A 12,941-nucleotide genomic window follows, 5' to 3' on the forward strand; every position below is an offset into this window, starting at 1 on the left:
CACCTGGGAGCCAGCTTCCTCCTCGTCTTCCCGCAGGGACAGCCTTGTTGGTGACCTCGGGGTGCACCTGGGGGTGTGGCTCTGGCTCTTCTCTTGGGTCCCTCCTGCCTTAACCTTGTTGCTCATACTGGCTCTGTGCAACAGCTCCTCTCACTCCTCTCACTGGACCGCGTTCCTGCTCATCTTCCTCTCCCAAGTGAAAGTTTCTGCCAAGCAGGGGAAGCGCTCCCCAAGGTCCTGCTAGGAACAAGGTGTCTGCCTCAGACAGACTGCCCTGCCCCTTCTGTCTAGCAGCTCAAGACAGACACCAGCCTGCACTGAGGAAGAGACGGACACCTGATCCTAGATCACTGTTGGGTGTGGGTTCATGGCTGGCGGCATCTGGTTCTGCCCAGTTGCCTAGTGTTGCTCCTAAAAGTCAAATGGGGCCCAGAAAGTAGATGGGAGCCTCTTAGAGATGAGAAGGGGGAAAAGAGGTTCTGGAGGGTACAAAGAATCAAAGTGTGTTTCATACACATGTAAATATGCCAAGCCAAAACCTACGATTCTGTATATCTAACATGCACTGATAATTTTAAAAGTCAAATTAAAAAGATACAAATGAGTCAGGCATGGTGGCACAGGCCTATAATCCTAGCACGTGGGAGGCTGAGGCAGGAGGAGCATTGAAAGTTCAAGACCAGCCTGGGCTACAAAGTGAGTTCAAGGCCAGCCTGAACTGCACAGGGACACCGTGTCTCTCAAAAAGAAAAAGAAAAAAAAGGTAAAAACGGAGAACCAAGTCTTTGAGTTATGAGGTCAGAGTTCTAGGGGTCAGACCGTAACGCTGTTTCAGAGAAGAGGAGATGGTACTTGGGTAAGGTGGAAAAGGCACCGTGGTGAGTTGGTAACAAACATAAATAAAAGCACCTGAGCTGAGTGTGGTGGCTCGTGTCTGTAATCCCAGTGCTCTGAGAGGGAGGCTGAGGCAGAAAGGTCAAGAATTTGAGCCCATTGAGCTGGGCAACTTAGCATCAAGACTGAAGGCAACTATTAGTGTCAATTAAATATGAAGGAACAAAGGTGGTCATTAATATACAATCAGTGATTGCTAAGTGAGCACCTTTTCCTCTCGCCACAGAAACCCAATGATCGGGACCATAAAGTGAGGATGGCGCTAGGCAACGGCCTGCGAGGAGATGTGTGGAGAGAATTTATCAACCGGTTTGGCGACATCCAAATCTACGAGTTCTACGCGTCCACGGAAGGCAACGTGGGCTTCCTGAATTACCCTCGGAAGATCGGCGCCGTGGGGAGAGTAAACTACCTGCAAAGAGTTAAGTGGACCTGGAAATGGTTTCTGGAGCACCGGGACTTCTGAGAGGCTGTGTCCTGATGCTGCCATCATCAGAGTCTCAGGCAGCATCATCTGGGTCCCCTCTGTCACCATGAAAGGCTTTGCTCTTTCTGGGCGACGATGACCTCACAAAGGTCGTCTCAATTAAAACAACTCAGTTTCTACTACTAACAAACCCTCAATCCTTTGCCATCTGCGACCATGTGACGTCCTCCTGATGCTGTTTATACCTGGCGAGATAAAACCGGGAGCTGCCGCCTCCTGAGTTCACTAAACCCTGTGAAGCCGGACTACCAGGAAGGGTGCGGCCTCGCCCGAGCTATGGGTGCCCTTGTTCTGAGGTTGGGCACAGCTGTGGTCTAAGAGCAGTGCAGACCTGAGACCCAGTTTTTACAAAGTGTGGTCAAAAAATACAGTGCTATGAATTTTTAAATTGTATGACATTAAAAGACAGCTTGCCACGCATCTGCCTTTATAAAATATCCGCCCCTTTGCTCCAAACACACCTGTCCCATCGCCCATGCCCCTTTCTGCAGCAAGTCTGGGAGTCCTCTTCCCTGAAGGTCCATAGCTGACAATCATGGCTGCCTTGATGTCCTCAGCAGATTAAAAATGCTGACCTTTCATGGTCAACATTTTTGTGGTCAACATTTTCGTGGCACAGTGTGAGACCCAGCGAGTGAAAAGGCTAAGGACACACTATAACGTCTTATAAACCAGCCCTTCCCTTGGATGGCACTGGCAGCTACATTCACCATATTTTTTATTACAGCAGCTAAAGACACCCAGGAAACTTTGCCATTCTTCCAAATAATTTTTAAAAATCTATATATGTTTTTCTTTTTTGTTACTGGGAATCGAACTCAGGACCTTGCACTTAACCAAGCAGGCACTTGTGCCACTGAGCTACATCCCCAGCCACGTAAAAAGCTATATTTGTTGACTGCTTTTTTTAAATGACATCATTTGCTCCTACTAAAGTGTATGATTGGTTACTTGATCCCATAGCTTTGGGTGTAAGTTTGAAATGCGCACAGTAATCATGGCTAACCATTACATACAAGGACAGCTGTACCTGCAAGCTTTCTATTAGCAGGGAAAATAATACACTTAGTATTACTCTTACAGAATTATTTACATTTACATCAATGACATAAATTCCTATGCCACTGAATTGTTTATAACTAGGATAGAGTTTTAATAATTTTATAGTCAAGGGCCTAAAATAATTTTACCTTTGATCCTTAAATACATTGAATAGTATCATGTCCCTGGCAGTGTGAAGTATCTAATGGTAGCACAGGAATATAGTTATACAGGATTTTGAAAACCCATTCATGATGTGTCCACAAAAGACACATATCTAATAATATTCCTAATAGCAGTCTAAAGACCTAATAGCAATCAAAAGCAGAAATAATCCCAGGATCCATTAATATGAGAATAAATAAGTTGTAGTATGTTTACCCATTAATAGAAGTATAAGGAAGTTATAGTATATTTACTCAAGGGAAGACTAAACAGCAGTACACATGGATCATGGGGGTTAAAGATGACAGCTGGGTGGTAGAGCACTTGCCTAGAATAACGAGGCCCTGAGATCAATCCCCAGAACTGCAAAAAGGGATTTAAAAAAAGAAAATAGAAAAACACTAATAGGAAGGCTGGTATAGAGTGACTATTCACATACACCTGACGGAGGAAGCAGAAATACAAGCATGCACTTGTATCATTTATTTGAGGTTTAAAATTAGGAGTAACGGAAGTCAGAATGCTGGTTAGCTTCACAAAAAGGAGTTGGAGGAACGCAAAATGCAAATGTTTTCCATCTTAATCACAGCGGTAATCCCATAGGTTTATAAAAAGGCAAGGTGTCATTAAGCTGTGGGCTTAAGACATGCGTGCTTTCTGTACATAGTGAAGTTATAAAAAGCGCGAAGATTTGTACTCATGATGATGCATTTTAATTTTGTCAGAAAGCCGTACGTTTTGAGTTGATTAAATACGACGTGGAAAAAGACGAGCCTGTTCGCGACGAAAACGGCTTTTGCATCAAAGTTCCCAGAGGTACGGAGGACTTCTTGTTCTGTTAACTCGTTAGTATCCTTATCCTGCCCAGGTGACTTTTAAGGACCAACATGTAACTACCACAGTATGGGAAAAAAAAAGTGCATGTGAGTATCCTCAAAAAACAGTTGCAGAAATTCCGGGAGGTGCTAACTGACCACTAACTAAAGCCGAATGATCATTTTGCTGCTAGCTTCACAACTTACTTCTGGGGGGGTGTTTTATGGGAAAAAATAGGGAGCCGTGATTACAAAACTAAGCTTGAAGTGGTCTTTTTACCTTTGATTTTAACTTCACTGTTTTTTTCTAGCTTTGTGTATAAATCAGCCAGTAAAAAATTAGTGTGAAAATAATTACACCTGTGGTCATACAGAAGCATGTTCAGTGTCTGTGTGTGTCTGATACACATGTATGCACACCTAGGTGATCTGTGTGAATATGTGCGTGAAAAAAATACCTTCTGCAACCAGTAGGTTGGAGGCCATCAGTTATAAGGAAAGGTTGATAATAAAATTTGCTTACCTCAGGCACACAAAGTAGTAATTTCCTTTCCCGTGTCTTAGGTGAAGTTGGACTCCTGGTTGGTAAAATCACGCAACTGACACCATTTAATGGCTATGCTGGAGGAAAGAGCCAGACAGAGAAGAAGAAGCTGAGAGACGTGTTCAAGAAAGGCGACGTCTATTTCAACAGCGGAGACCTCTTAATGATCGACCATGAAAATTTTATCTACTTCCATGACAGAGTGGGAGATACCTTCCGGTTGGTTTCTCTATGAGTCTTGAACCCCAGACAAATCCATGCATAACTTGGCTTGCTCCTGAATGGGAACCCCATTCCACATGGGCTGAGGTGCCTCATGCCCTCTGATCTTTGGGGCATCAGTCCCACCTCCTGGATCCCAGAGCATAAGTGTCAGTTGAGGGACGCATTTAATGTGGCTGAGCCACATTGGACAAGACTGAGGCAGGAAACTTAGGTCTTATTTTGTGGAGCTTGAAATCCATCCAGCTGCTCTCAGTGGTCCTTTATTACTGAACACTCTTAGGAGAGTAGGGATTGTCATGTTTCTAGAAGGTGGCTTCTCTTTAGATAAAACCAAATGTGAACATGGAGCTAAAGAGGAGGTTGGAGAGGAGGTAAATAATGCAGAGCTTGTCTCCTCCCCTCCCTTCCTCTTATCTTCCACCAAATGCCTCCTCCACCACCACCACCACCACCTCCCACCCCGCCCTCCACTCCCACGCCCCCCAGCCCTATCCCTTCCCCACCCCCCACCCCCCACCACCCCCACCCCCACAGAATCCCCAGGTCAGTGCCAGAAGTTGGAAAGTGGTCTTAACAGGCTGTGAAGCAAATCCCCATCAGTGTCACAATCATGGCCAGCCTGCCCTCTCGGAGGACTAGGAGGAGTACGGGCAGTCCTTCAGCTGCTGGTCCACCTTCACACCTAGCACAGTGCCTGCCCCAGTAGTTGGTTTTGACCTGAAGCAAGGAAGAAGGGACGGAAGTTATCTAACAATAGAAAGATGGTGTTGAAGGAGGAGAACCAGCTCCCAGCTCCTCCTCCAGCCCTGCCCAGCAGGGCTAGGGTTCTAAGGAAAGGCTCCTGACCTCACCTCTTGCCTCCCACTTCCTAAGGCTCCTGAAGACCCTTGGGGCACCTGCGTCCCTAACTGCCCAGGACTTAGGGTCCCCGTCATTATTTTATGCCACCTTCGTGGTATTAAGAAGATACTTTTGGGAGAGCTAAAGAATTTTTTATATAAAATAAAATTCAAGATCTGGGGATTTAGCTCAGTGGCATAAGCGCCTGCCTGGCTAGAGTGAGCTTGTGAGTTCAATCCCTGATACCAGAAATAAATAAATAAATAAATAAATAAATAAATAAATAAATAAATAAAAAATAAAATGAAATTCAACTCTTTAGTAGGTAAAGAATAGCTCATGGGGGGTCTTAACATTAACATTACCAAAAAGTCTGAATTTTTTCCTTTTTAACTAAAAGATGTAGGACTGTGGGTTTACCTTCATCGGCACAAGCACCTACCTGGCAAGCGCAAGGTCGTGAGTTCGATCCCCAGCACCAAAACAAAGCTGTCTTAGTGCCACAAGACCTTAAAGTACAACGAAATTCTATTAAATAGCAGTTTCACAAGTGAATTAAGTAGAGGCTTGTTAGTAGATGAGAAAAGTGAGAGTGGATGTGGAGTATCCCGGAGTTCTGGTGCCTTTCTTAGCCGAGGCTGCATCTTCATATGAGAACACAGTTCTATCCTTCATGTTTCCTGTAGCAAGACTGAACTCCCACGCTTTATTTCCTGAGTCTGTGCTTTTACGTCTGGCACCCACGGCAGAATGTCGTGACTCAGTTGGGGGGCTCAGGAGGCTAGAAGCAGCACTTGAGACTGGTCCACCACCCCGAGAAGATGGGAGGGGATCAGTGCTGTCTGCCCACTGCAGCCTGGCCCGCAAGGACTAGTGACCTCTGCTTCCCTTCCAGGTGGAAAGGGGAGAACGTAGCCACCACCGAAGTTGCCGACATCATGGGCCTGGTTGAGTTCATCCAGGAGGTGAATGTGTACGGCGTGCCCGTGCCCGGTATGTGCAGACATGAACCTATATCTGGCGCCAGCTGCTGAACATCATTGTAACCCCAGTGGGGTGACTCTTGTCACTGTGTTCTCCCCCAGAGGGAGGATTCAGCAACTTGGCCAGCCACTGGGGAGTGGGGGCTCGGGTCTGCTTTGTGTTCTGTTGTGATAGCCCCTGGGGCTCCCTAAGTCCCTTGGGCACATCTACACACCTGGACAAAGATGTGCCAAGCCAGGCATGGTGACTCACGCTTGCAAGTAAACCCAGTGCTGAGAGGCTGAGGCAGTTCAAGGCCAGCCTGGGCTACAGAACGAGTTCAAGTTCCAGCCTAAACTACATAGCCAGACTCCATCTCAAAAAAAATATATATAGAAATCCAAAATTCTCCTTTTTCACATAAAAATATTCATTATTTTCACTGTCCAATACGGCCGCAAATAGCCACCATGTGGCTACTGACACTGGAAGTGTGGCTAATGCCGCTGAGGGGTTGGAGTTTTCATTTTAGTTTATGTCATGTCTGGTCTTAACAGCCACCATAACCAGTGGCCACCATATTGGATGGAGAACCTATGGCCAGAAGTGATCTCTAGACCACAGGTGCTGGGAACTGAAACCTTCCTCCTAGATCTGCACAATCCTAAACCAACCTCTGGGAGGTGGAGCAGAGGCCTGAGACCAACAGGCCCACCTGCCCCTCTGTCAGCATTGCCACTAGCAGGACAGGAAGCACAGAGCAGGTCAGTGTGAAAGAGTTCTGTCAGGTCCACTGCAGCCTTCATTCATGACTTGGGAGCCAGGGCCCAGGAACCCTCCCGGGAAAGAGGATCTGCTTTCCTCTTTCAAATAGGAAGCAAACCAAGTGAGGCAGCCACTCTTAAAATGTTTTCCTTTTGTGTTTTGCCTTCCTTACAGCTGTAGAAAAACACACTAAACACACGGTCCCCCAGGGAGATATGTGGGGCCCAGGTGACCAAGACAGCTCCCGCCTCCTCTCTGATTACAGCTAAAATAGTACAGGGAAGTGGCACCTCATTACTGCTGTCCTCACAAGAAAACAAGGGTCATTGTTCTCAAGCCTTCTCCACTAACACTCGGTGGTTGTGAGGACCTTTGTTTTCTCTGCAGTGCTCATTTCTTTAGAGAAGACCTTAGGCAGAACCAGGAATGGGAAGGGCACCCAACACCTCCAACCTGCGCCTGGCACCCTGCACCCCCAGCCCACAGCCTCTGTGCCGTGCAGACAAGTGAAGCTATTAGGAGCCTTGATCACTGCTGGGGATTTAGCTCAGTGGCATAAGCACCTGCCTTGCAAGCAGGCGGTCGTGAGTTCGATCCCCGGTACCGATTTTTAAAAAATAAATAAAAAATAAAGGGGGCTGGGGATTTAGCTCAGCGGCATAAACGCCTGCCTTGCAAGCAGGCAGTCGTGAGTTCGATCCCCGGGACCGATAAAAAGGAAAAAGACAAAAAATAAAAATAAAAAAGGAGCCTTGATCACATAAGTCTCCAAGGTGGTGTTTGTGCCTGGAGACCCAATAGACTGACCTTGACGACTAAAGGGGATCCTGAGCCCCACTCTTCGTAACAGGCAGCAAGGACTTTCCAGTGGAATCCAGGAAAAAACTCCCTGGTCACAGTCAGTCTTGCATCCTACTACTGCTGTCACTGTGGGCGCCACTGAGAAGGATGCTGGCATCACAGAAGATGGGCTCAGTCCCATTCCTGGTGTTGGCTGCTTGACCTTGGATCAGTTTCTTAATGCCTTTATGTTTCTTTCTTCATCTGTAAGATGAAGATGTCTTTTGTACCTCTTCGGAAGGTCACTGTGAAGATTAAAGGAAACACATCTCGTATGAGCCTGGCACATATTAAAGACTCAGGCAATGTGTAGCTATCATTATTATTATCATTAGTATAACTTAGAATAACTCCTTAGAATAACTTAATATGGGGCTGGGGATTTAGTTCAGTGGCATAAGTGCCTGCCTTGCAAGCGCGTGATCGTGAGTTCGATCCGTTCCCAGTAAGAAAAAAAAGAATAGCTTAATATATATTTAATGTTTTTTTTTTTTTTTTCTGAGAGGGAGAGAGGATCATAGGTAGTCTATGCCCATCTAGAACTCACTATGTGGCTCAGGCCGGCCTGCAACCCTCTGTGATCCTCCTGCCTCAGCCTGGTGGGATTATAGGCGTGTGCCACCACGCCAGTAACATATATTTGAAATAAAAAATGCAGCTATCCCAAAGAAATGCATGTTAATGTCACAAAGCCTCAGGCAGTAAACAAACAGCCAAACCCATCTCCAGTTTTCTCATTTTATTCCCAGGTCATGAGGGTCGAGTTGGCATGGCCTCTATCAAGATGAAAGAAAACCATGAATTTGACGGAAAGAAACTCTTTCAGCACGTGACCGATTTCCTGCCATCCTATGCCCGGCCGCGCTTTCTGCGAATACAGGTGAGACCCTCTATCAGTGTCATTTGCTTCTCTCAGAGACCCTGGTCTCTGAGCAGGCAGTCCCCTTCCTCTCGTGGTGACTTTTACCAAATTTTCACAACCTTTTCAGGAAGCTCAGAAAGAAGCATTGTGTTTACATAAGAAAGCAAAAAATATCAGGAAAGACAACACACAGAAACCCAACCCTAATCCCTTTCTCTCTAAGGTGACAGGCTGGCTTATTCAACGATAGTCTTAGCAAATAACTCACAAAACTGTGTTTGATGGGGTCTGACACTTCCAATAGAAATACTCTAGCTTTCCTCGTTGTCCTTTCAATTGAGAGACTACAGAAACTACAGCAGACCTTCACCTTTCCGAGGGTAAAATTTAACTGGGCATCGCTAGCCCAGAAGTATCACTGCTGAAGGAGTTTTTGTTTTAATTTCTCCAACTTCAGCCCTTTTGTTGACTCAGCATCCTGATTTTTGGGTTCGTTTGTTTTTTGTCTTTTGAGACAGAGTTCCACTATTCAGTTCAGGCTGCCCTTGAAATCACTTCAGAGCCAGGGCTGGCCTTGAACTCACCGCAGTCCTCTACCTCCGCCTCCAGGTGCTGGGATTACAGGCCTGTGCCACCACGCCCAGCAACATTCTGATTTTTGGATTTGGAGGCTCTGTGATTTTATAACCAAAGGCCTGAGAAAAAGCAGTCATGGGCTTCTCAGTCCAGCTGAGAGTGTAGGGTTCTTTCTATTGATGTTCATAAAGCACTTAGTAACCAGATGCCAAAGAGACGTGACAGAGAGATATCTCCAGGTATCTTGGTGAGCACAGAATTGCAGGTGAAAGATCCTTTCGCTGCCACCACCCCCCATTAGCCAAGAGGTTCCCACAGCATTGCCACCCCTCTGCTAGGAAAACCATCCCGGGCTGGCAGCCCTGCACCTAATGCCACCTTGTGAGCGTCTGGAAACAGGCTGTTGAATATCAAAAACACTTCCACTCCCAGCTCTCCCAGGACCCAGAAATACCAGTGAGTCCCCACACCCCTGCACCCAACCCCTGCACCTCGTCTATTGCAAAACTTACCCACAGTGCGGGCTTCTCTTTTCCAGAACACCATTGAGATCACGGGGACTTTCAAACACCGCAAAGTGACTCTCATGGAGGAGGGCTTTAACCCCTCTGTCATCAAAGATGCCATGTACTTTATGGATGACACAGCAAAGACGTATGTGCCTATGACTGAGGACATTTATAATGCCATCAGCAACAAGACCATGAAGCTGTGAGCCTTCCTGGGAGGAGAGTGCCCATTTCCAGAGGAAAGCTGAGTGGACCGAGGGCAGCCACCTCATACAACCCAACTTTAATTCGATTGGAGATGATGAGGGACAATTTTTTTAGGAAATTATGCATGCCAGCAAGGGGAGAGTTTTTTGGGTTTTTTTAAATTACATCTCAACTTTTACAAGTGAAAAAGATTTAGAGATTTAGAGATAATTATTTTTTCAATATGCACCTACCATTTGTATTTGCCAACTGGCCTCATTTTTTTTTAATAGATAATAAAGTAGACAAACACCAACACGTAAAATGGCACCGTCTCAGTTACTACACAGCCTCATTGGGAACTTGTCACCGGGTCCCACGGGCAGTGGTGTGGGCTAGAAAGGGCAGAGGAGGGGGAGGCGGGCCAGCAGTGGGTGATCCCTCAGGAAGGAGACCAGCTTCAGTCGAAGGAAGCCGGGTCTCCACCCTAAGGCATCCTCGCTCCTGGGTACAAGCTCAGCCATTATTCAAGAGGTGGCAGTGCCATCTGTAGTTCCTGAAGGAACCCAAGTCTTCTGTTTCTGTGTTCTCTACACACACAGAAAAGGTGTTCAGGATTTTTAGCTACACCAGGGGTCGCCAGCCCAATGTGTCTTCAGCATTCACATGAGGAATGAGACAAAGGGTCTCAAGCGAGTGCTGGGGACAGCCACTGCTCAGCTTCCATCAGCTCATTCTTGTCCCTTGGGAACACAGGTCAGTTCTGCTGGGGTCCCCTAATTATTCAGAAAACAGATCCAGATCTTTATGTCCTCTCCCAGTTTTCGAAACTTCCATGAATCTCAAACAAAGCGTATCTGTGGACAGATGAGTCCCCAGCTCTCCAGGAAGCATCTCACTCGCAGATGCATGAAGAATTAGGGTCCCAAGAAGGAGCTAGTTTCACCCTCACCAGCCTTCTGCCCATCAACCCTGTTAGAGGACCTGGGACCCTTGGATGTAGCATGAGAGTTTTGGGGACCTTCTGAGGACCTCCTCCAGACGAGCTTCCTCCTTACCCTCAGCTGCCCCCCATTATGGCCTAGATCTAGAATGCCCCCCAAAAGCCTCATGTGTTCAGAGGCAGGGCTTTCAGAAGGCAGTTGGATCTTGGGGGCGCCATAGCTGAACATGCTGCTAGGAGATAGGGCCTGGTTGGGGATGGTCACTGGGCCTAGAAAGACAGCTCCCCCACCCACCCAACCCCAGCTCTTACACTCTGCTCCCGGCCACCTCACTGGGAGCAGCCATCCTCTGCCAAACTCTTCCTCCATGTCCTTCCTGCCCAAGGCTCCCACAATGAGCCAAAGTAAACATCTCCTACTGTCAGTGTCCAGTATTTTGTGCCAGCAATGAGAAAGCAACCACGATGCTGTCTTTCCCGCATACAACGCCCGATTGCTGCAGTGATCAGCTGCCACCATTCCGGAAGCTGGTCCTTGGGGCAAGCTCTCCAGAGGGCATGGCCTTAGCTAGAGCTGGTGTCAGGAGGTTACGGTCATAGTCCTCATCCAGAAAAAGACAGGTCACCCCATGTCCCCAGGCTCCACAGAGATCACTCGGGTGACTAGGAGCTGGCTGGGAGCCCAGTCTGCTGGGGATCCTCGATGACACATGACAAGTATGGTCCACCGACCCATCTCCCCGTATAGTACTAGAAATACCTTCCAACTCCTCCACCCCTCCAGCTGACTTCTACAAAGACCAGAATCCCCATCCTCCTTAGGATGCTCAAAATGAACATTTCCTGATAGGCAAAGGACCTTGAGGGTGACCCACAGAAAACCCGGATAAGCAAATGCTTCCACTAGGTCACAATGATTCTTGCTTCTGTGTCGGCCCCTGGGAATTTTTTTTTTTTTTGCAAATTCTCTCTGCCCCTGATTTACTGATATCCCAGTGAGGATTCGAACTCAAGTGACAGAGGTTTCACAGCCTGTGTTTATGGGACTCTCACATGGTGCTTTTGTTTTACTCGGGATCTTTCCAAGTAGTAGAAGAGCTTGGCAGCAGCAACATCTTGCCAGGTTGCAAGGGCCATCTTTTGGAGTAAGAGTCAGCACTTACACCGTTAGCCAAAACGTTGGGGCTCTGACCTCCTGTCACCTGTCTCGAGTCATGCAATTACAGTAGAAAGTCAGATCTGTGGCCCCACGCCGCCCCACCCCCTGCCCAGCTCTGACTCTTGTCCTATTCCGCCCTCAGCCTCCCATGCCTCTAAGCCACCGATTGCTGGGTTTGTGTGTGAAACAAAATCAGGACGCCACCCAGGAGAAGTGACTAACTCTCAAGACCAATTCCCACCAGGTGCTTAGATGGCGCAACTGGTAACTCAATTCTTCAGAGCTGAACCCTCACATCTCACTTGAGGTTCAGCTCTGAGATCAAAGAGGCTTCCAGGGCAGGCACAGTAACTGCCCAGCATAAAGAAGGAACTCTTTGTTCTCAGATATGCCCATCAATTACCATATCTATTCCTCTGAGACACACATGTACACGTACAGACACACACACACACACACACACACACACACACACACACACACAATGTAATTTGCTGTAGCAGAACCAGAGCAATCCTGGAGAGCCTCTAGTCCCACCTCTTTATTTGATTAAAGGAAACCATGGAGCCCTGAGGCTGAGTGATTTCCCCAAAGTCGCCCAGTGAATTGACAGCACCGAGCTCCCCACCCCCAATACAGGAAGAAAGCATCTTCATGAACCAGGGGTTCCGGGTGTGACCCAGGGTCAGCAGGGCCCCTAATGTTGAAGACATGCACAGTTTTGGGCTCCACCCCAACCCTCTGATTCAGAAGCTTGGCAATTGCTTTAGGCAGCAAGGCTTCCTTGCTGCTGATGCTGCCTCTGCAGAACCTCTCAACCTGCCTGCATCACCATCATCAGAGCCAACCACATTTCCAACCATATTTGCTGCTGTGAGAGCAAGGGAATCTAACATTGGGGTCCCTCATGCTGCCAGAACCCCAGAGGAGCTGGGCATGGTGACCCATGTCTGTAATCCCACCTATCGGGAGCCCAAGGCAGGACAAGTTCAAGGCCAGCTGGACTACACAGCAAGACCCTGACTCAAAAACAACAGCAATAGCAACAAAACAAGCGCTGGCTCACCCAGCTAGCCTGGGCTGAGCATGGTGGTGCACGCCTGTAATCCCAGCATTTGGGAGGCTGA

The 12,941-nt window shown here is 47.5% G+C and overlaps 1 protein-coding gene and 1 long non-coding RNA gene across 2 annotated transcripts in view; one reads left to right on the plus strand and one right to left on the minus strand.

The window, feature by feature from the left end:
* Positions 1 to 10,037, plus strand: part of Slc27a2 (solute carrier family 27 member 2) — a 29,063-nt gene extending 19,026 nt beyond the window's left edge. The window contains exons 5-10 of the mRNA XM_003471865.3: positions 1,121 to 1,315; positions 3,313 to 3,403; positions 3,967 to 4,165; positions 5,907 to 6,004; positions 8,329 to 8,459; positions 9,556 to 10,037. Coding sequence (XP_003471913.1) covers positions 1,121 to 1,315; positions 3,313 to 3,403; positions 3,967 to 4,165; positions 5,907 to 6,004; positions 8,329 to 8,459; positions 9,556 to 9,732 — 891 coding nt within the window. The 3' untranslated portion in view covers positions 9,733 to 10,037. The remainder of the gene's footprint in view (positions 1 to 1,120; positions 1,316 to 3,312; positions 3,404 to 3,966; positions 4,166 to 5,906; positions 6,005 to 8,328; positions 8,460 to 9,555) is intronic.
* Positions 3,056 to 4,082, minus strand: LOC134476021 (uncharacterized). The gene is made up of 2 exons (XR_010047431.1): positions 3,926 to 4,082; positions 3,056 to 3,480 (listed from the first exon to the last, which is right to left on the minus strand). It is a non-coding gene; the product is annotated as an uncharacterized LOC134476021 (long non-coding RNA).
* Positions 10,038 to 12,941: the final 2,904 nt, after the last annotated feature.

This window comes from Cavia porcellus, unplaced genomic scaffold (assembly GCF_034190915.1).
Source record: "Cavia porcellus strain 051 isolate PalLab524CR breed Dunkin Hartley unplaced genomic scaffold, mCavPor4.1 scaffold_1, whole genome shotgun sequence".
NCBI classification, from domain to species: domain Eukaryota; kingdom Metazoa; phylum Chordata; class Mammalia; order Rodentia; family Caviidae; genus Cavia; species Cavia porcellus.